Source organism: Heterobasidion irregulare, assembly GCF_000320585.1.
Source record: "Heterobasidion irregulare TC 32-1 unplaced genomic scaffold scaffold_12, whole genome shotgun sequence".
NCBI lineage: Eukaryota > Fungi > Basidiomycota > Agaricomycetes > Russulales > Bondarzewiaceae > Heterobasidion > Heterobasidion irregulare.
The window spans coordinates 57,134-74,820 of NW_009258208.1; the positions used below are offsets into that span (position 1 = coordinate 57,134).

The 17,687-nt window shown below is 51.7% G+C and overlaps 8 protein-coding genes across 8 annotated transcripts; 3 read left to right on the plus strand and 5 right to left on the minus strand.

Annotated features, from left to right (window-relative positions):
* Positions 1–1,721: 1,721 nt before the first annotated feature.
* On the minus strand, positions 1,722–2,553 carry HETIRDRAFT_329931 (uncharacterized protein; the record flags this gene model as incomplete). Its single annotated transcript, XM_009553626.1, has 4 exons — positions 1,722–1,941; positions 2,013–2,093; positions 2,149–2,306; positions 2,356–2,553. The coding sequence occupies 4 exons, from the start codon at positions 2,551–2,553 to the stop codon at positions 1,722–1,724; spliced, it is 657 nt and encodes a 218-aa protein (XP_009551921.1).
* A 118-nt stretch (positions 2,554–2,671) lies between these two features.
* Positions 2,672–3,094, plus strand: HETIRDRAFT_330321 (uncharacterized protein; the record flags this gene model as incomplete). Its single annotated transcript, XM_009553627.1, has 2 exons — positions 2,672–2,875; positions 2,972–3,094. The coding sequence occupies 2 exons, from the start codon at positions 2,672–2,674 to the stop codon at positions 3,092–3,094; spliced, it is 327 nt and encodes a 108-aa protein (XP_009551922.1).
* Positions 3,095–5,314: 2,220 nt separating this feature from the next.
* Positions 5,315–5,924, minus strand: HETIRDRAFT_106339 (uncharacterized protein; the record flags this gene model as incomplete). The annotated part of the gene is made up of 2 exons (XM_009553628.1): positions 5,315–5,524; positions 5,577–5,924. The coding sequence occupies 2 exons, from the start codon at positions 5,922–5,924 to the stop codon at positions 5,315–5,317; spliced, it is 558 nt and encodes a 185-aa protein (XP_009551923.1).
* A 788-nt stretch (positions 5,925–6,712) lies between these two features.
* On the minus strand, positions 6,713–8,714 carry HETIRDRAFT_460967 (uncharacterized protein). The gene is made up of 3 exons (XM_009553629.1): positions 8,127–8,714; positions 7,400–8,064; positions 6,713–7,331 (listed from the first exon to the last, which is right to left on the minus strand). Exons 1-3 carry the CDS (start codon positions 8,655–8,657, stop codon positions 7,130–7,132), a joined length of 1,398 nt encoding a protein of 465 aa, XP_009551924.1. The 5' UTR covers positions 8,658–8,714; the 3' UTR covers positions 6,713–7,129.
* Positions 6,808–7,038, plus strand: HETIRDRAFT_162418 (uncharacterized protein; the record flags this gene model as incomplete). Its single annotated transcript, XM_009553630.1, has 1 exon — positions 6,808–7,038. The coding sequence occupies one exon, from the start codon at positions 6,808–6,810 to the stop codon at positions 7,036–7,038; it is 231 nt and encodes a 76-aa protein (XP_009551925.1).
* A 1,956-nt stretch (positions 8,715–10,670) lies between the features above and the next one.
* Positions 10,671–11,256, minus strand: HETIRDRAFT_422346 (uncharacterized protein; the record flags this gene model as incomplete). The annotated part of the gene is made up of 4 exons (XM_009553631.1): positions 10,671–10,714; positions 10,773–10,830; positions 10,884–11,192; positions 11,254–11,256. 4 exons carry the CDS (start codon positions 11,254–11,256, stop codon positions 10,671–10,673), a joined length of 414 nt encoding a protein of 137 aa, XP_009551926.1.
* A 152-nt stretch (positions 11,257–11,408) lies between these two features.
* On the plus strand, positions 11,409–13,161 carry HETIRDRAFT_37878 (uncharacterized protein; the record flags this gene model as incomplete). Its single annotated transcript, XM_009553546.1, has 6 exons — positions 11,409–11,473; positions 11,525–11,712; positions 11,770–12,063; positions 12,124–12,301; positions 12,366–12,656; positions 12,764–13,161. The coding sequence occupies 6 exons, from the start codon at positions 11,409–11,411 to the stop codon at positions 13,005–13,007; spliced, it is 1,260 nt and encodes a 419-aa protein (XP_009551841.1). The 3' UTR covers positions 13,008–13,161.
* Positions 13,162–13,406: 245 nt separating this feature from the next.
* On the minus strand, positions 13,407–15,869 carry cyp5 (cytochrome P450 monooxygenase 5; the record flags this gene model as incomplete). The annotated part of the gene is made up of 10 exons (XM_009553632.1): positions 13,407–13,488; positions 13,815–13,944; positions 14,076–14,221; positions 14,312–14,422; positions 14,461–14,654; positions 14,710–14,841; positions 14,916–15,031; positions 15,101–15,249; positions 15,310–15,634; positions 15,686–15,869. 10 exons carry the CDS (start codon positions 15,867–15,869, stop codon positions 13,407–13,409), a joined length of 1,569 nt encoding a protein of 522 aa, XP_009551927.1.
* Between the last annotated feature and the right edge of the window lie 1,818 nt (positions 15,870–17,687).

Here is a 17,687-nt window from a genome sequence, read left to right on the forward strand (position 1 = left end):
GTCTGGCACGTGTACACTGAAATTGTAGGTAGGAAGAATGTCGAAGGAAGAGCCTGCCAGGGCTTTTGACACGAGAATGGCGAGCTTTTACGGTACATGCATACTCGATAAGCAAAACCTCGGATTTTGTACCTACCAGTGGCCAATATCCGTTATATGGCCCGCGGAGAAAGAAGACTGGACATGAAATTAGAATAGTATGCAGAGAAAAAAACAATGACTTACCGAGAGCTGGTCTTGACATTCATGTTAACACAAAAGTCTCGTCTGAAAAAAAGCGGAGGCACACTCGGCAGATGACAAACTGAGGACGCGTGAATATCCGCCGAAGTTTGGACCAACCAGATGTCTGCATCCTCAGCATCCCGTCCACTCATCCGGGTGAGTAGTTTTGTGTTTGATGTCACCCCCCCCCCCCTCCACCCGGTCAAGCAGAAAACCTACACTATTCGAGACGGGAGTAGCGTGACAGGTATTGCGAGTCGAGATAATAATGCTGTAGCGCGTAAATCTGGATGGTGAGGAGATAGCACCCGAAAATCGGTGAATCACCTAGCGCTCTGAGCTGTCAGTCTTTCAAAAGCAAGAGTCCAAGGCCTTATTCTCTATATCCGTTTGCAATTTTGTCCATAGGTGCCGTGAATGACTTCATTCCAATGATCTAGAGAGCTTGACTTGTGCTGCACTACGGCAGACCTGGTTGGCCAGAGCACATTCATCCTTAAGCAGATCAAGAACAGCACCAGTGAGCAACCAAGCGCCCAAGGCATAGTAAGCGCTTGTCCACGCGTCTAATGTCAACGGATGGTTTAGCGCTGTCGTGCCGCCTTCTATGAAGGAAGTATTGACCACTCACGGCGGAAGCAAAGGGAGGATCCCAGTTTCCAATATACCCTGAGATCAAACCCTGGGCGCTTGAACGCAAGCCAGAATATCATTGTAGGCTAGGCCAGGATACAGCGGATCGACCAGTCCGGTGACGATCATTTCGTAAGTTGGGAGCAATCAACGACGAAGCGCTTCCAACTATGGAGCTCAAAGGCAGGATGTCAATTGTATTACTATCAACTCACCAGGCGATCTGATTTCAGTATTCGGAGTCGCAGTAACTATAACGGCGGACGTCATGGGCCAGCTTGGAACTTGACGATGACAGGTAGAATCAATGTTCAAAACCGACGAAAGGAAGAGTCAACGGAGATCAGATAATGCTCACGGCACCTGTCATAAACATGAGTCAAACGTGCATGATGAGCGGAAACAAAATCCGCAGCTCGACTAGTCATTTTGTACGGCAGCCTTGCTCTCCGGTGGGAAATCAGGAAATTCACATATCAAGACAGGCGGCACGGTGTCGCTCACGAAAGATGCGCTGAGTCGGACGATTTGAGAAGGACTCGGGGATGCCGGCAATCGTATGCTAAGACAAGGGTCGATTAGAGGCTGGTCAAAGGAAACCGTAGACAGGTTGTCTTGGTTTCAAAGGCCGAGAATCGATCTCGGTGAAAGTCACTATGGCTGGAAACAAGACACGAATGATGGTTCTGACCACACGTGTTGGTTCAAATGAAACAAAATTTCGTTTAATAAATAGTCACAGACAACATGACAGCGCTTGCAGGCCGACAAGATCAGATACATGGAGGAGCAGGTCTATCAGAACATTCAGCGCAATGTTGTATGGCCCCAACAGTATGACTCACATGAGGATGCGAAAAAGGCTACCATACGCTTTGCTGTGAAGCGTTACCGCCGTTAGGAATAGATTGCGGCATGACAGTGCTGCGTGGCGCGTTTGCTGCTTCACGGTTGGCGAGGGCGTCTGCATCCTTTCGGTATTCTATCTTCTCGACGCGGACCTCGCCTTCAATTAATTGATACACATAGGTTACCACCACGGGGCCTTGGATATCCATAAGCGCAAACGAGGGAGTGGGGTCGCTGCCCATTCAAGATCGCGATTCAAGAGCGCCGGAAGTTAGGTCATGAATCTAAACGAAGAGTAAACGTACCCAATGAAGGCGCCTGACCAAGCGCCAGTAGCCGATCCTGGATTGACGAAGAAATGCCCATCGTACTCGAGCGCTTGGAAGCTTCAGGGAAAGGTCAGTGTGGGTAGCAAACAAGACAGGGGAACGTGCAACGCACGTGTGTGTGTGCCCCGAAACGAGGACGTCGACGTCCATCTGTCGCGCCAGTGCACTAAGCGAATCAAGGTCTCCAGTGGGTATACATTGGTGACCGTGAATGACTCCAATTTTGATTGGTGAATGTGTTACAGTGATTGATTGCGGAAAAGCAGCACTCTGAAAGGCCATGTTATACCTTCAATAAGTGCTAAGAGGGTGTACATACCTCATCGTAATCCCCTCGCACGACATGGACATCTGCTGCGACCGTGCGCAGATACTCATACGTTTCTCGATCACAGATATTCCCCGTGCATAGAATCTGCTGAATCTTTCCTGGAACCAATAGTTTTTTAAACTTTGCTGGAAGGTCATGAATACGATGAGGAATGTGGAGGTCGCCAATGACGAGAACGAGGACCATGTTGTGCTAGACGATGTCGATGACACCGAGACGCGCCGCCCCTTGCCTTGGTATCCCTCGGCATCTCGGCACAATAATGGGGCTACGTCAGCTGGCGGTGACGAGTCTGCTCTGTACCATGGCCCACAGTCTTACAGACGAATGTACCCCTCTCAAGCTTGAGTACGACTCCTGTTTCAACTCTTGGTTCGAAGGGTACCTTGAGCCAGCTGTATCTGCCTCTGCGTCTCCAGATCAACGCGCGAAATACTCCAAGGCGAAAGCTGAAGAGTATGAGCGCAAGTGCGGCAAAATATGGGCCAGCTACCGTGACTGCGTGCAAGTAAGCACCCGTTTCTTCGCCTTCACTTTCTCTTGTCTCTGAGTAAATCTATCACGCCGCTGTCATTGATAATGCCCTGTCGATGTCGAACCCCAGAAAGCAGTGAAGGAACGAGGGCTAGATGAATTGCTGGATCAGGCAAGAAAAGAAAATCCTCTGACAGATCCTCCTTCAACGACCCCGACCTCGACGGAATCATCGTCCACTTCACTCAGATAGGTAACAGTAGGGCCGGCTGTTCGTCTGTTCCACGCTAATTGTATCATTGTGGCGGCTGCTACACCCTTAGTGGTCATATTGTTTCTGTCTTCAAGGAGGCGAAGAAACCCTCTCTTCTGTGTATTCTCCTTGCCCAATTGCATCATGTCGTTGAGGTGTCACGACAGCCCCAAGTAAACTGCAGTTGCATGAGGTTCATTGTGCCCATGCGTCACGATATCATGTAAGTGACGCCACCCTCTCAATATGATATTTCGACCAGGCCATCTTCCCGTTATCTTACCCCCGCATCATCCCAATGAGGAAGGTGCGTTCCACCATCAAGGACACAATAAACACTGGCCACCGCCGGGCACGCAGAAGCTTTTAGGTCCGTTTATTCGGCCGCCCTCCTCCGCCCTCCTGCTAAGATAGTCAAACCAATTTCAAAAACGACCGAAAAAAGTCCTGTGGCGTAGCCTGCGTGTCCATATATATGTTTAACGGCATCACGCAGCATGCAAGCTATCGGCAGCTGATCCCTCGAATCTCATAAGATCTCGTACCACTGCCTCTGCCATGAATATTAAATTCAAGGGTGCAAATCGCTTTTACCAAAATCTGATTTCATAATCAATTTTATTTTCTCATATCCGTCCTCAAATGGAGGCAGGGCCTGGCAGGGGAGGGTATGGGAGTAGTATGGGGCAACCGCATCATGTGACTGACTGTTTGAGTTTACATTGCTGCTTCGCGCTCGTCGAGGAATCATTAATCAAGGCCATTATCCAATATCTGATCGTGAAGATGTACGAGCGGCTTCCTAGGATATAAAAAGGACAACCTGCCGCATCTATACTGCTGATCTGTAGCCTTTGTCAATGATGGTCTTTTGGACAATCAAAACGCCGGAAACCTATCCCACACACTACCTAGTGCATGAATGCAACTGACACACGTTATCGGATTCTCAGCGAGGCCAATCCGGGCAATGTCATCATCTATTATTCCATGTCACCTATGGGCGCGGTGTTTACAGCACCTTTTCCCAGTGCATATCGACGATCTGCTTCCATCGGCTTCGCATGCATTTTCAAATTACTGACTGACATCGACTTCTTCCCCTGCGACCTCACCGCGGCTGCATTCCTCCCTTAGATCTCTTCGCTTGCTAGCTTGTCTTCGACATCTTCGGATCCCAAGATGGGGCTTCTATGGATCCGGAGGAAAAACCACACCACATGTGATCAATCTCACTCCTCTTGCCTGGATTCTCAGATCAGAAATCCTGGATATTCAATAAGCGTGTTTAGGAGTAAACATTTAACAAGAAACAAAGCCGTAACAAAACTGTAGGATTCCAGGCATCGTTACATACGCAGTCTGCATCTTAGCTCGAGCTGGGGATACACGCTCAGTGCAACGCATCTCGGGAGCCACACCGGCAAGGCGGCTGATTGAGTAGCGGTGAACTGGGAGAGTTTCACTTCGACTTGGACCGGCGAATCTGGGAATCACAGAGTTCACCGCCGACTGTATCTTCAGGGTGCAGGATGCTGATCCATATATTGGCGCAGCTGTCCGTTCAATAACGAAACTCGGTCGATATCACCGTTCCCGACATCTTCCGCTTCACCTGCCGCCTCACCAGCAATCGAGCTTCATACATCACGTCAAGTTCTGTAGTTTGTTTGGATCAGCTCTTGAGTGCCTGTTTGAAGAGGTTGCGAGCCTCATGATGCTGTGACGCGCGACCTTGCGCAACTCGGTTTGAAGCTGACAGCGAAAATGAAAAGTAAAGATCCAGTCAAAACCCGAGGAAATCGCGCCAAACCCGCGGTACCGATTGCTCACCCTTAGGCGCTCATCGTTCTCGAGGGCCGTTGAGAAGCACTCCTGCAAGCAGGCAACATTTCCGAGGATTGACAGCAAGTGCATTGCAAGGTACGACGGTCACAATACAATCTGCTGTAAGATGAGATTATGCTGTGCGATGGGTAGATAAGATGGATGTAAACGTCGTCATGGAATGTAACCTCGAACTAGACCATGATGCGAGAGGATGCGAGGCCCTACTGCTTCCACCTCAACTGAGGACGACTCGCTGACATATTCAGGAGCCAAATATAGAGAGGAGGGTGGGGGTGGCGTCTCAGTGTCTAGCATAGTTCGGCAAGAGTACATCATCCTGACCACTGTACTTCCATCCAAGAAAAGAAAGATCGACGTTACTGTGTGAAATCAAATCCTGAAGTAGCAGATGTTCTCGGCATTCGCGAAGCCGGCATAGGGCATTCCAAAACGGTTGAACGACGATCGTGTAGCAGCACGGTGTTGGCCGGCGGCGATTGGGACGCCGGACTTCCCCGCTCCATGGGCATCATCCCATAGGACATTCGTGATTCGAATGCGAGATGATTCGGGCACAGCATCAGTCGTCGTGAGACTCACCTGTAGAGCGGCATCAGTACGTAGGGGAAGCGCACGGACACACTGTACGTACCAAGTTCTGGAGCCTGGACACGGTGCTAAGACGGTGGGGCGTTCGAGAGCTGGAGCGATTACGAGAAACGCCACATATATAATGCATTAGAGAGATGCCAGAGGGAGGTCCCATGATCATAGAGATGTACACACCTGGGATCACTTCTTCACCAACGCAATCGTGTGTGTCAAGGCAACGTCTTCCCGACTTCCGACCACCACAACGCATGTGTTTCGGCACCCACCACGGCCGGAATATACGAGCTAGAAAGACCTGCTCGAAGGCCAAGATGATCACGATGAGGACTTCGAGAACTTGAAGCAGCGCGAACGAGATATCTTGGTCTGGGGTCCCGCGGTTATACATATGCAGCTAGCCCAGATTACAGTCATGGGGGTAGAGACGGCATGGAGGAGATAGCGTCGACGAGGAGTTGTAGCTTGAAAGAAGTGGACTCCGAGGCGAGCGCTTTTCGCGCGTGACGACGAGCGCCCAGATGTCACCAGATGTCACCGATTAGATCGACACGGCGCAAGCCGACACGAAGCCCGGAATTTGCGCGACCACAACCTACAAAAAAACACTAGACTTGAAACCAGGGGGGGCGGGCGGAAGCCAAGAGGACCCCGTTGATATTTAGATGACATTCTGCTCACGATAGCCCTGGCAGGTTCCGGGAGCCAGTGGCGCTCGATGCGAGGACGACGTGCAAAGGGAGCGAACTAGAAAGAGGCGCCCAGGTGACATGATCAGTATCGACCACCATATGCAGGACGGCAGCGGCTCGATCGCATAGATATGCCAATTGGACTCGGTCGCCATGTCATGGTTGTGGCAACGTTTCGTGGGCACATGCGCTTCCCTGCGTCATCATGTCGACGACGTTCGACGATATTCTATGTTGGAGCATACTGCTGCATCAATCTATCAGCAGGCGTGCTAATTTCTTATAGCGATAGCAAGTGGCTTGAGACACCGACTGCTAGCCGCTGCTGATTCCTGAAGCATCGAGAAGTGCGTTTCACTCTGTTCGGAGATAGAAATCGTGGAAGCGGCACGGGTGACCTACTTAGCTGAGGGCTGGATAAAAAGTACCTTGGTCGGCCTTCGGGCGAGGGTCGCATTGTAAGAAGCTAAGCAGGCCTTCGAGAAGAAAGGAGGTCGAAAAACTCGATTTTCGAATGTGCCATTGCAGTGTACGTATTTGTACGAGTAGTGTAGGTGGTGGAGAGTATGATATAATGACCAAATGAATACTTTTTCAAGCGGTGAGATGTACGAAGCACAAGACCAGTGTGAAGACCAAGAATCGAGACAAGAAATGAAGCAGTCAATACAGAACAATGTGGGGTTTGCAAGTGAACAAGATGGAACCGGTGACAGGAGACAGAAGATCGTCCACGAGCATGAGTTATATAACACAAATGAGTCCGCAGCAAGTCAATCTCAAAAAGGTAGACGATTCCACGGATTTAGCTGAAAGGGTTAACCCTATCAGAGGGTATACACTATCGCAATAGCAGCAACCGGGAGCAATCTCGTCGGTGCCGCGTGGCTATGCCACCAGCTCCCTAGGAGCCTCGAGGGAACGGCGTGTACGCTGATGAAAGGGGAGCGTATGTCGAAAATTGGGGGGCAGCAGCACTATCCGACTCCTGGTAACCGGTCCCAAAGTCTTGGTGAAAGACAGGTGCCGCTCCAAGTTTATATGGATCAGCGTGCTGCGCATTGTATAACACGTCGCCGGAGAAGTAATGGGGTGACATGGTAGATCTGAACGATGATTGACACTGTTGAGTCTATGCCACGATGCAAGGATATATAATAGATGAAGTGCTCACGAGACATATGATGGAGGGAGATCATAGTGGATGTGAGCATCCTCGGACGGCGTCTGGAAGCTGCCATCGATGGAGGCGTAGTGGGAGGGCAAAGGGGCACCGAATGTGGTCTGTGACACAGAGCCGTCGAATGAAAGAGAGGCAGAGGAAGACTGGTCGCCGGAGGCCCCGAGGAGGGATGTAGATGATAGATGACGAAGTGGTCGAGGCGCAAGGATGGAGGCATCACTCGGGAGATGGAGATGTTGAAGCTCGTCAGAGTACGAATGAACAGGATAAGCTGAATCTTGGTAATGGATCAGCGAACCATCGTCGCTAGGCGTAGAGGACGTGTGCTCGGGGAACCGCCACGCCTCGTCCATGGCGAACTCATCAGAGGGAGTCGAGCCCTCCCATGACACAGCCGCAGGGCTCACACCCAGCGGATATGCGAAAGCCAGTGGATCGTCCTCATGCTTGAGGGAGAGGTCGCGAGTGTGATAGTCCTTCTCAGAAGAGACATCGTCGCCGACGACGCGCACTACCGGCGGAGAGGCGACCGTAGTCACGTCTCGGCGGCGACGACGATTCTTGGCTGGGCCCCGGTCTGGTTCCGCCTCTGAGGCGTATTGACAGGCATAACCTCGTGAGGTGCATCGGGCACACGACGGGCGAGTACCGGAACACTTGAAGTGCAGCAAAGCGATGAGCACCCATGGAAGGAATGGAGAGGCGGATGAGGGCTTACCTTAGCCTTGCGCTCTCGGCACTTCTTGCAGGCCTCGACCGCTCGCTGGTTCTTTAGCGGCGTCGGAGAGCGGAGGAAGATACAGTCCCCCTCTGGGCCCGGCAAGGTGCCTGCACGATATTCCTCGTACTCGGGGCCCCAGGCCACGTGATACGGAATAAGATTCCAGGCGTTGTCCGCGTCGTTCGGAAGAGAGGTACTGGCGGAGGGCGGGGAAGGTAACGAGCAGCTGGAAGGGGACGAGGGGAAGGTGTTCGGGGAGGCGGACGCGTCGAGCCGATGGCCGGAGAGCGAGCGGCGGTCGTAGGCAAGGTCCCATTGGGGCCCGGAGAATGAATGGTGCGAGATATTTTCTCTGCCGCTGGTCCAGTCAGCAGACAGATTTGTGGGGGCGCTGGTGGGTCGGGTGGCGGGAGAGGATGTGCCACGACCGGCGAGGTCAGGGTAGGCTGGGTCGTTTGGGAAACGGCCGCTGAGACGGGGGGTGGGGTAGTCGTCCGTGAACGGCGTAAAGGAGGAGGAGGAAGACATGGCTGTGTGCGAGGAGATGCGAGCAGGAAGTGCTCAGAGCGGTTGAGAGGAGGTGGAGTGCCGGGGAGAGAAGGGAGGGGAGGAGAAACGCGAGCTGGATATAAGGAAGGGAGACTGTAGCCGGGGGGACCCGCCAGGCTGGCGGGGGAACGGGAGACGATACGGCGTCCATGACGGTGAATCTAGATGAAAATAATGGGGGGACTAAGCGCTAAAGCCATGGCTTCTGTTGGAATTGGGACAAGCTGCTGGGAGAAAACCGACCGTAATCGAAACAGGAAGGCAGTGAGCAGCTCCATCAAAGTTCCTTGCCCATTCCGCTTCCCGCACGTTCCCAAAGCTTCTTTGTCGTCGCCATCCACCTTACTCCCCCCCCGCCGCCAGCTTTCCTCGCCTCTGCAAACTCTAAAAGGCTCTTCCCAACCGGTGGCTGCCCTTCACGTAATCACGCCTCGTCTCTATCTCTTACGTCCCCCTCCTCCCATTCGCTCCCGGCACTACCCCAACAAGAACCACCCAGATCGGTTCGCGGGGCGATCACTAGATGGGTCAATTCGCTCTGTCCAGTCGTTCGAGGGAGCTTCTCCCAGCGATATCAATCTCCACTCTTTTCACCTTAAATTATCCACTATCGCCAGGCCAGCCAAAATAAGGGAAGCTGTCTAGGCTGCCTGTCCACGCCAGCGTGCGCTTATTGACGATCCAGGAACGCAGATACCGAGAGGTCTGAGGCCCGAGGTACAAAGACATCACTTGGCCGCTGCTGTCACACATCATCACGCCAACGTGACACTCATAACGTTGTGACGCGTCCTCTGTTTTGCCGTTTGAAATGATCGCGCCCGAGGAGTAAAAGCATGGACCCCTATGTACGATCTTTGTGTCATGCGCAAAGGATTCTGGTCCAATCGGCGAATATCTCTTCACTCTTTATCAAAGACAAAATATCAACGAAAGAAAGCCTCGGACGTCCCTTTCCTCCTTTCACGAGGTCTCGGGAAATACATCATAGTCATCAACAACACCGGCGGAACCCCGGATGGCAATCGCACTGGCGGCGGATCGGTATATTATTCGACCGAGCACCCATCTGTGAAGGTACCTGGCGATATTTGTCCAGGTATAGCGACGTGGAGGTCGGTCGGTCGGTCGATGGTCGTCCAGGGCCTCGAAGCAACGCGACAACGCTCGACGCAAACCCTTTGACTCAGCACCATGCACCAGGTCTGGCTCAAAGACTGTTGCTATCGTCTTTTGTAAAGTCCAGATGATATCTTCCGTATAGTCGTCCGCACTCGCACTACTCGATCAATAAAATTTACGCCATTCAGGCGCGCACAGGCCCTCGCGCAGCACAGAGCGGGGAGCCGACAAAACGGTAGCACCGATCACTCACATCTGGAGTCTCGCTCCAATCGGAGTCTGAGCAGACTACTGCTCCGGTTGTCGAAGGAGCAGTGCGACAAGCAAGGAGATGCACGAAAGGGAATCGCCATACGATCCTCACTGCGCACAAAAAAAAACTCCTGCGTGATGGTATGGAAGCATGCCATGCTAATGCCACAAACTGGAGTTTAGCCATGCAGAAGCAGAACAGTTGGCGGGATGCTGATAAGTGGCACGGCTGAATCAAATTTCTAGTCATCTATCCTCTCCTGGATTTGGCAGGCTGCGATCGCCTCAATCGCCCTCAACCGCTGATATAAGCCCGCAGACTGAATTGATCAAGTAGACTCACTGGATTTGCCACGCTATGAGAGAGCGAACGTCGGTGCGTCGTACGATCATATGCCAAAGTAGTTTCTGGATCATGTGCTGCTGTCTGCGAGGCACGCGGTATGGCATTGGCAGGCTATGACAGGCCGATGATGGAGTTATCGGACAAAGGCCCGCCAAAGATCGAGCGAATCAAAGAGTTCGCTGCAGCAAACAAACCTACAGATTACAACAAATGTACACGACGAGCTAAAGAGGGTATTGTCAAACGGCGGACACAAGGGAGGCCGACGTGAGTCATGTCGTTGGATCGTGAAGTACCGCTAGCAGATACCGTCTGTCTAAACAACAAAGATGAGAAGCTAACTAGGGGTGGGTGAGAAGCGAGAGGCAGCCTACCTGGTGAAATCATGATTTCATGTCGTTTTGTGCGAATTCGCATGAAGCGTATTTCATCCTACACCATCGACGTGAACACAAGACGTCCATGGGAATTGAACGTACACTCACTCCCTCGTTCGGCTCGTCGCTGATTTCTTCTAGAGCTCCCTGTACACCGTCCAGAATCTTCCCGATCGCGGTCGCATATTTCCGCCCCTGCTCGCCCTCAAACACCACCCCCGAATGTCTGATGATGCTTGCAGGATGGCCACGGGATATAAGGAGGTACCCTAGAACTGATCGATTGCCCGACAGGAGGGAGTGCGTCTGTTCGAGTTCTGGCGGCGGTGGGGTAGCATTGGACGTCGATAGCGGCGCAGTTCGTGAAAGAGAAAATGGGGATCCCGCAGTGGATGAGGAGAGTGCTGCGTTGAGTGCCTACGCCGTTGATTTTCAGTTGTGCACTTTCAGCAGAGTGAATTGGGGCGAGATGCTATACCATATTGGCTGAAAGAGACTGTGGAAGCCGTCAGTAGAGACGAAAGGAGGGTAAGCAACTACCAATCAGAACGTCCGCACGTGGTCTGACCTTGTTGTGGCGTCGGCCCTCGAGCACGCTTCAAATCGCACACAATCTACGTCCACTATGCCACCATGGAATGCCACAATTGCAATCTGAAACAAAGACAGTTTTACTGTGATAACTGCATCAGAACACAGTTTGTCATCTTTTGCAATCATCTTGGGATTCTGTCTAAGGAACCGCTCAGTCTACGCGACTTTCGCTTACAGATACAGCATGTCTCTGTAGATCGAGATGAATATGTCCAGAAAGCGACAGCTGCTCTAGGCACGGTGTCATGCTCACGGACACGACGTGCAGAGGTGGCAAGTAGACAGGATCGTATAGCAGAAATCCAAACGGCATTGGCGAAATTGCGGAAGGAGAACGAGAAGAGTACGCGTCTTTCTGCTCGCATGGAAGGTTCATGCATTAATTTTGTGCTGTGGCCAGCTCGTCAGCGTCTTCGATCGATGCGGGAAAACCTTGCGACACGTCGTCGCACGCTGTCTCAAGCCAATCTCCTGCCTCCGACCCCCCTTGATCAGATAATCATCCGGGAAACTCAACAACTCGCTGCGCGCTCTGAAACGCTGGCCAAGGCGCGCGGAGGACTTGTATCTGAACTAGTGGAAGTGTTCAATATCGTCGAAGTCGGCGGTCGACCGCCCATTGGTGGCAAAGCTGGCATCAAAGGCGAATGGACAATTGGTGACTTGGTGCTCCCGGTTCCGGGCGACATTCGTCGTACGCCGTCGCTCTCTTTCCCCTATATGACCGATTCCCATGAAAACATAATTATGTTAGGGTACCCACCAGATCATATCAACGCAGTGATCACACATACAATCCATTTTCTCGGACTCTTGACTTTCTACTTGGGGATCAAACTACCCTTTGAGATCACATGGACGGGTGGTAAACTAGGTGTAGGGCAGCCCTTCGTACGTTCGATCAAAGGAACCGAGTCAGGCAGTTGGGCAAAGTAAGCTCGCCCTTCACAAAGCAGAACTCGAGTAGCTCACTATATGCTCTTTGCCTCATTGTAGATGGACATCGAAACATTGTCTCCATGTCTCCTCTTCTGCATCTATCTCATCATTGTCCACTGATGCAGCTAGCGCCTCATCCAATTCACACAATGCTAACTCGATACCCGCCTCCGACTCATACATCGAGACCCCTGCTGCACCACAATCTTCATTCACAACTGCCTATGCCATGCTACTATTCGACGTCTGCTATCTTGCACACACTCAAAACGTAGAAATCTCTCTGTCTCAGGCAGGTGAAGTCCTCAGCAACCTGTGGGCAGTCTGCTGTTCTACAGACCTTGGACGGTACGTGACTTTTTTCATCCCCCCCCTTCCCTTGGTGTTTCTCCACAATGTACATAATAAGTACACCTTCTATATTCATTGGATACTAATCCACTCTTCAACAACAGATATTCTCACCAAACGCATCCACACCTTCCACCACCGACTCCACCTACTTTCTCTCTCGATTTCGCTCAGTTATTGCAAGCCACGGCTGCTACGCCCTCCTCGCGTGCTCGCCCATCTCGCTCTCATGCGTCGGGCGCCAGCACGCGTGCGATCTCTATCTCACACCATAGTCAGCCGTCTCGGGAGAAGATACCTGAAGAGGAGGAATGGGATATTGTTGATGATACTGACGGGAGGCCTTGAGCTACATACTTTCTAGACTGTGTCCCAGTGCCTGTGTCACATCATCGTCGTATACCAGTAATTAGCTATTTTGTTATACGCTGTGACCATATCTACTGTAGCATTATTTAGTACCACTGTATCTATTACTTCTTCAAGAAAGGTTTCTGACGTTATTGATTTGTGCGAAGCGCATAATGGAAAATTGGAAACCTGCGTGACAAGTAGGGGGGATAGACTGCTTCGGCCCCGCGAACGACGATCGAACTTCACCGCGAAATGATTCATCTACAAGACTGCGAGAACTGGAAGTGCTGTATAATCGACCCTGGATCTCCCACATCGACTGAATGGACCAAACTTGAGTGTCCACCGAGGGCAAGCAGGGCGTAAACACGGTACCGAACCTAGTGGTTCGGATTACCTCGGATGGCTTCGGGACTCTCCGCGGGATCCGAGTGTCTCCCGCGGGAGAAAATCGACGTCGAACAACTTGATATGGCTGTGCAGAAAGAAAACGGCCTCGAGTAAGCGTCAGGTGGTATCGAGATAATGAATTTGATCGTATTGATGATAGAGAGGAAGAACGCGAGCCACTACGATCGAAGCAAACAATCCCGCAAAGGGGTGCGGTGGAAGCGTGTCAAAGACGTCATTCGAACTACATCGCGTGCGCGCGCGTAATACAAATCGGCTCGGACATGAACATCGCAGAAGAAGAACGCAAGAAAGATGGCCGCGAAGCCATGGATGTCCGGAGATACGAGGGGAAGAGAGTAACACGGAGAGGGAAGTGCAGCGGAGGTCCGAAATAGAGAACAGACGAACCTCGTTATTCCTGTCGTGAATTCCACTTCCTGCGCAGAAGGAGCCCCTCCATCACGCTTCGCGACGATGTCGAAGTGAAACAAGAGGTTTCCCATAGCTACCAGCATAGATGCCTCGGCGAAGAAAGAGCCTGTTTTACATACATATACGAATCAATGGGTGTCAGAAAGTCCAGAGACAGCGGAGCCGAGGCCTATGTTCAACGTTCGAGGGTCTGATGGTGTTTGGGAAGGATTTCGGAGGCTTTCAAGGAACACGCACCAGGGCAAACACGACGACCAAATCCAAATGCCAGCTCACGAGGGTCGGGCTGTGTCTTTGCTTCTCCAGGGACGTCTGAGGGGTAGAATCGTCCTGGATCGAAGGCAAACGGATTTGGGTACATCTGTGCGTCGTGCAAGATCGACCTGTTGCGACATTTCATTGATGTAGAAGCGGAAGAGTTCGTTCAGGAAAGGCCTCGTAAGAGGATTCTGCAATCAAATTCATGTACATACCAAACGTTCGCGAACACGGTCGCATCCTTCGGAATCAAGTAGCCCCTGTACTCGTCGTTTCGACTCACTTTATGGGCTAAGGCTGATTGACACGGATCAACGCAGTTTAGACTTGGTGTTCCAGGGAAACGCACGTAGAACAAGTGTACCTACCCAGTGGACCTACAGGAGCAAACCGCAATACCTCCTTCATGACGCAAGTGAGGTATTCAAGGTGCCGAGTATCTGCGAGCGTTGGTGGTTGGCCGTGGCCTACGGAGCTGTCAATCTCTTCCTGGGCACGTCTCTGGACGTTCGGGTGCAGGGCCATGAGCATGACGAAAGAAAGCAAGGCCGAAACAGTCTCCAGACACATCATCAGCTGGTTACCGGCGTACTAACACGCATAAAGCGCTCACCGTGTCTGCAGCTCCGGCGTACAGCCCAGCGGCGCACCATTTCACGATGTCCTCATCCTCGTTGCTGACTGGAGATCCGGCCGAGTCTCGCAACAGGCGGGACGTGAAAGACTCGATAAAGTTTCCTGAAGCCTGTGAGTCCGCGCACACATTTAGTAATGTTTTCTCCATGTGCACCATGACCGAGCGTTCCGTCAGGCGCTTACCATCTGTGTTTTCACCCATTGATGTGGTACATCAGTGAGGACGTCGAGTCTCCGACGCCACACGTCCGCCTGGCGTTTAAAGCCAGCGCCAGGAAACCACAACGGAACGAATCGCACTGAATCACGTCACGGCGTCCCTTCAGACTCGACTTGTATGTGAGAAAGCGCGGGCGTAGACGGCTTACGAAGTGGATAGGACTCGACTAGCCATCTGCCAGGCGCAAGCGCGAAGCCAGAGATCTTGGACGACTCCTCCGCTGCCTGGACGAAAAAGTCATCGTGTTCTGCGACGGAATACCCGAACGCAAGCTTCATGATCACACTTCCAGCATGCCTTCAAGACAGGCTCGAGCTCAGTTATCTCCTGCGAACGTGATCAAGCAACGTGGCCCACCGTCGTACGTGGTCCTCCAGTCCCTGCGGCGACTGCTCAAGGCCCTGTATCAGGAGCGTTGTCTCGTCTTCCAGAATTTCAGCATATCGCTCTGTCGCACGTTGGTTCAGTTCGTTATGCAATATTTTGCGATAACGTCGATGGCGTGCGTCGGATGCGGCGATATTGAACACAGTTTTTTCCCGACCAACTAGATGGTGTAGCATCCATGACTTGGGCCGGTCAGAGTAGATTGCTGCGCGCTTGTCGAGAAGATCGTGCACGGCTGAATAAGTGTTGAGAACTACGATGTGTTGATTATACACGCGAAAGGATATAACGTCCCCTATAGATGAATGGTGAGTGAACGCCTCACAATACGAGACATTGTACGTACCATATCTCTTGCTCCATGATGCATATTGTCGCCATGGTTCGGTCTTGGACAATACTGACGCAACACCAGAGAAGAAACCTCCTTGAGGACCGGGAGGAATAGTAAGTGTCCTTTGGCGGCGACTATACCAGAGAACAACAGGGAGGCACAGAAGTACCAAGCGAAGAATGGTCGAAAAAGACATATTGTGGGAACTGTGCGGTGACGACAACAAAAGGAAAGAAAAGATGTTAAATACCTACGGTGAGCTTTCCATCACATAACCAGTCGTCGTCTCATGTCATACGTAGAATCAAATGTCGGTGACAAAACATTGGCCCTAAGAGGCGGCAATGAACAACTTTTGTTTCGACGCAAAGCTACACAGGTTTCAGGGAGCGATTTGTAGGCTAGATCTCCATTCCTGAAGGTCAGACGTAGGGAGTGCAGGGATATTGACACGAGTATTGGTTTTTTTTGGGTACATCGGATAGAGCGCCCCCGTCTTGATGATCGGGGTTCAAAGAAGTCCTCAGACGTTTAGGACCTGTAGGCAGACCTAAGGGTCAATACGTCAAGGGGCGATGTGATCCGTTTCTGATGTTATGCAGACTCAGGCTTCAGGATCAAAGTCCATCGAGTCTCAGGTATGTCATTAAACTCGCGCAGGAGTATTGAGTTGGGGTCGCAGAGGCTCTCTGTCGAGCTGGAGGCAGAAAAGTTCCTAACATCAGAACCGAGAACCAGATATTGCCCAGTGATACGCGGAACGCAAGAGCCTGTTCTTTTGTTGACAAGTAAGGGACGAACAGCATGATTACAGGATATAGGCATAGCACCATGGAAATAAGCAAGCCTTCAGCAGTAGTTGATTCACGGACTCAAGAGACATGACGAAGTTGAATACAGTGGGGTTATCACTCGAGCGCGTATGTCAGCCGCGTCTAGATCTTGGACTGGCTGGAATGTATCGGCGCTACTGCTCTGGCAACACGGTCTGCGGTGGAGTCTTGATGGATTACCGACGCGGAGACGCTGAGGGTAGGGTACTGAGGTGGGAATCTGGACGGAAGTATACCCCTGCAACATGTCTGGGAGGAGCGCTGGTGAGTGTCGGTAAGCGTCGGCGTCGGCAACCGTTGCATCCGACAGCAGCAGGCTGGGAACTGATTACGTGGCCTAAGTCAGTCGATGTCTCTGCTGCGTTGAACCGCCTCCCACCTGAGATCATGATGGGCGTTGGCGTAGCGTTGGCGCAAACACGGGAGAACTGAGAGCGTGGTGTATTGCAGCTAAGTGTAGCTGCTCGGGCTGGTGTCATTTGACACCATTTCGCAAAAAGATCAGGTCAGCGACAGTCTTCGTGCTATGGCGATGTCAAAAGCATGGAGACTTGCGGGCAGGGATAGCCGCCGTCGTGTGGTTCAGGACACCCGATAGCAATAGCATGTGGTACATTCTCGAGCTCGTCAGCCTCCACAAGATTGAACGGGTTCAATGCTTATATTTTTGACCAGTTGCACGAAGGCAAAGGAGTTATAATAATTTAATTCCAAGAGCGCAGGACTGGTGCAGATGTGTTCATGTTTCGAGACAGGATCATGAAGAGGCGCGACGAGGTCACATGGTTGAATACCATAGGCATGCGACGAGAACAAAATTCCTTTCTACGTTGGATTGACCTTTCTTCTGCGACCAATGACTCCTGGACTTTCATACTACCGGAGTCACGACTCGCTAAGGGCTCATCATTGTTAGGCTTCACCACGCCGCTTAGAGAATTTTAGTCAACGTTACGAGGTCAGTAGCTTCTCAGTGATTTTCAACGAGCACACAGCACATGCTCCCCATCAGTCTCCATCGTGCCGTTTCGCCGTCGCTTGAACTTCTTGGATGTATGCAGCGTATGGCACAGGCTTTGCGATAGAGCCGTCCCTCCAATTATGAAGGGCAGCAGTTGTTGTATCTTGGTCTGATACAGCGATACATACTCTCTAACGATCCTAGATCCTCGCCCATACCG

Excerpts from the sequence above, each read along its gene's own strand:
- HETIRDRAFT_460967 (XM_009553629.1), bottom strand. The coding sequence starts at position 8,657 with ATGTCTTCCTCCTCCTCCTTTACGCCGTTCACGGACGACTACCCCACC. Across the intron at positions 8,065-8,126 it reads GCCGAGAGCGCAAGGCTAAG|TGTTCCGGTACTCGCCCGTC; the intron begins GTAAGCCCTCAT and ends CTGCACTTCAAG. Across the intron at positions 7,332-7,399 it reads CTCCCTCCATCATATGTCTC|ATCTACCATGTCACCCCATT; the intron begins GTGAGCACTTCA and ends ATCATCGTTCAG.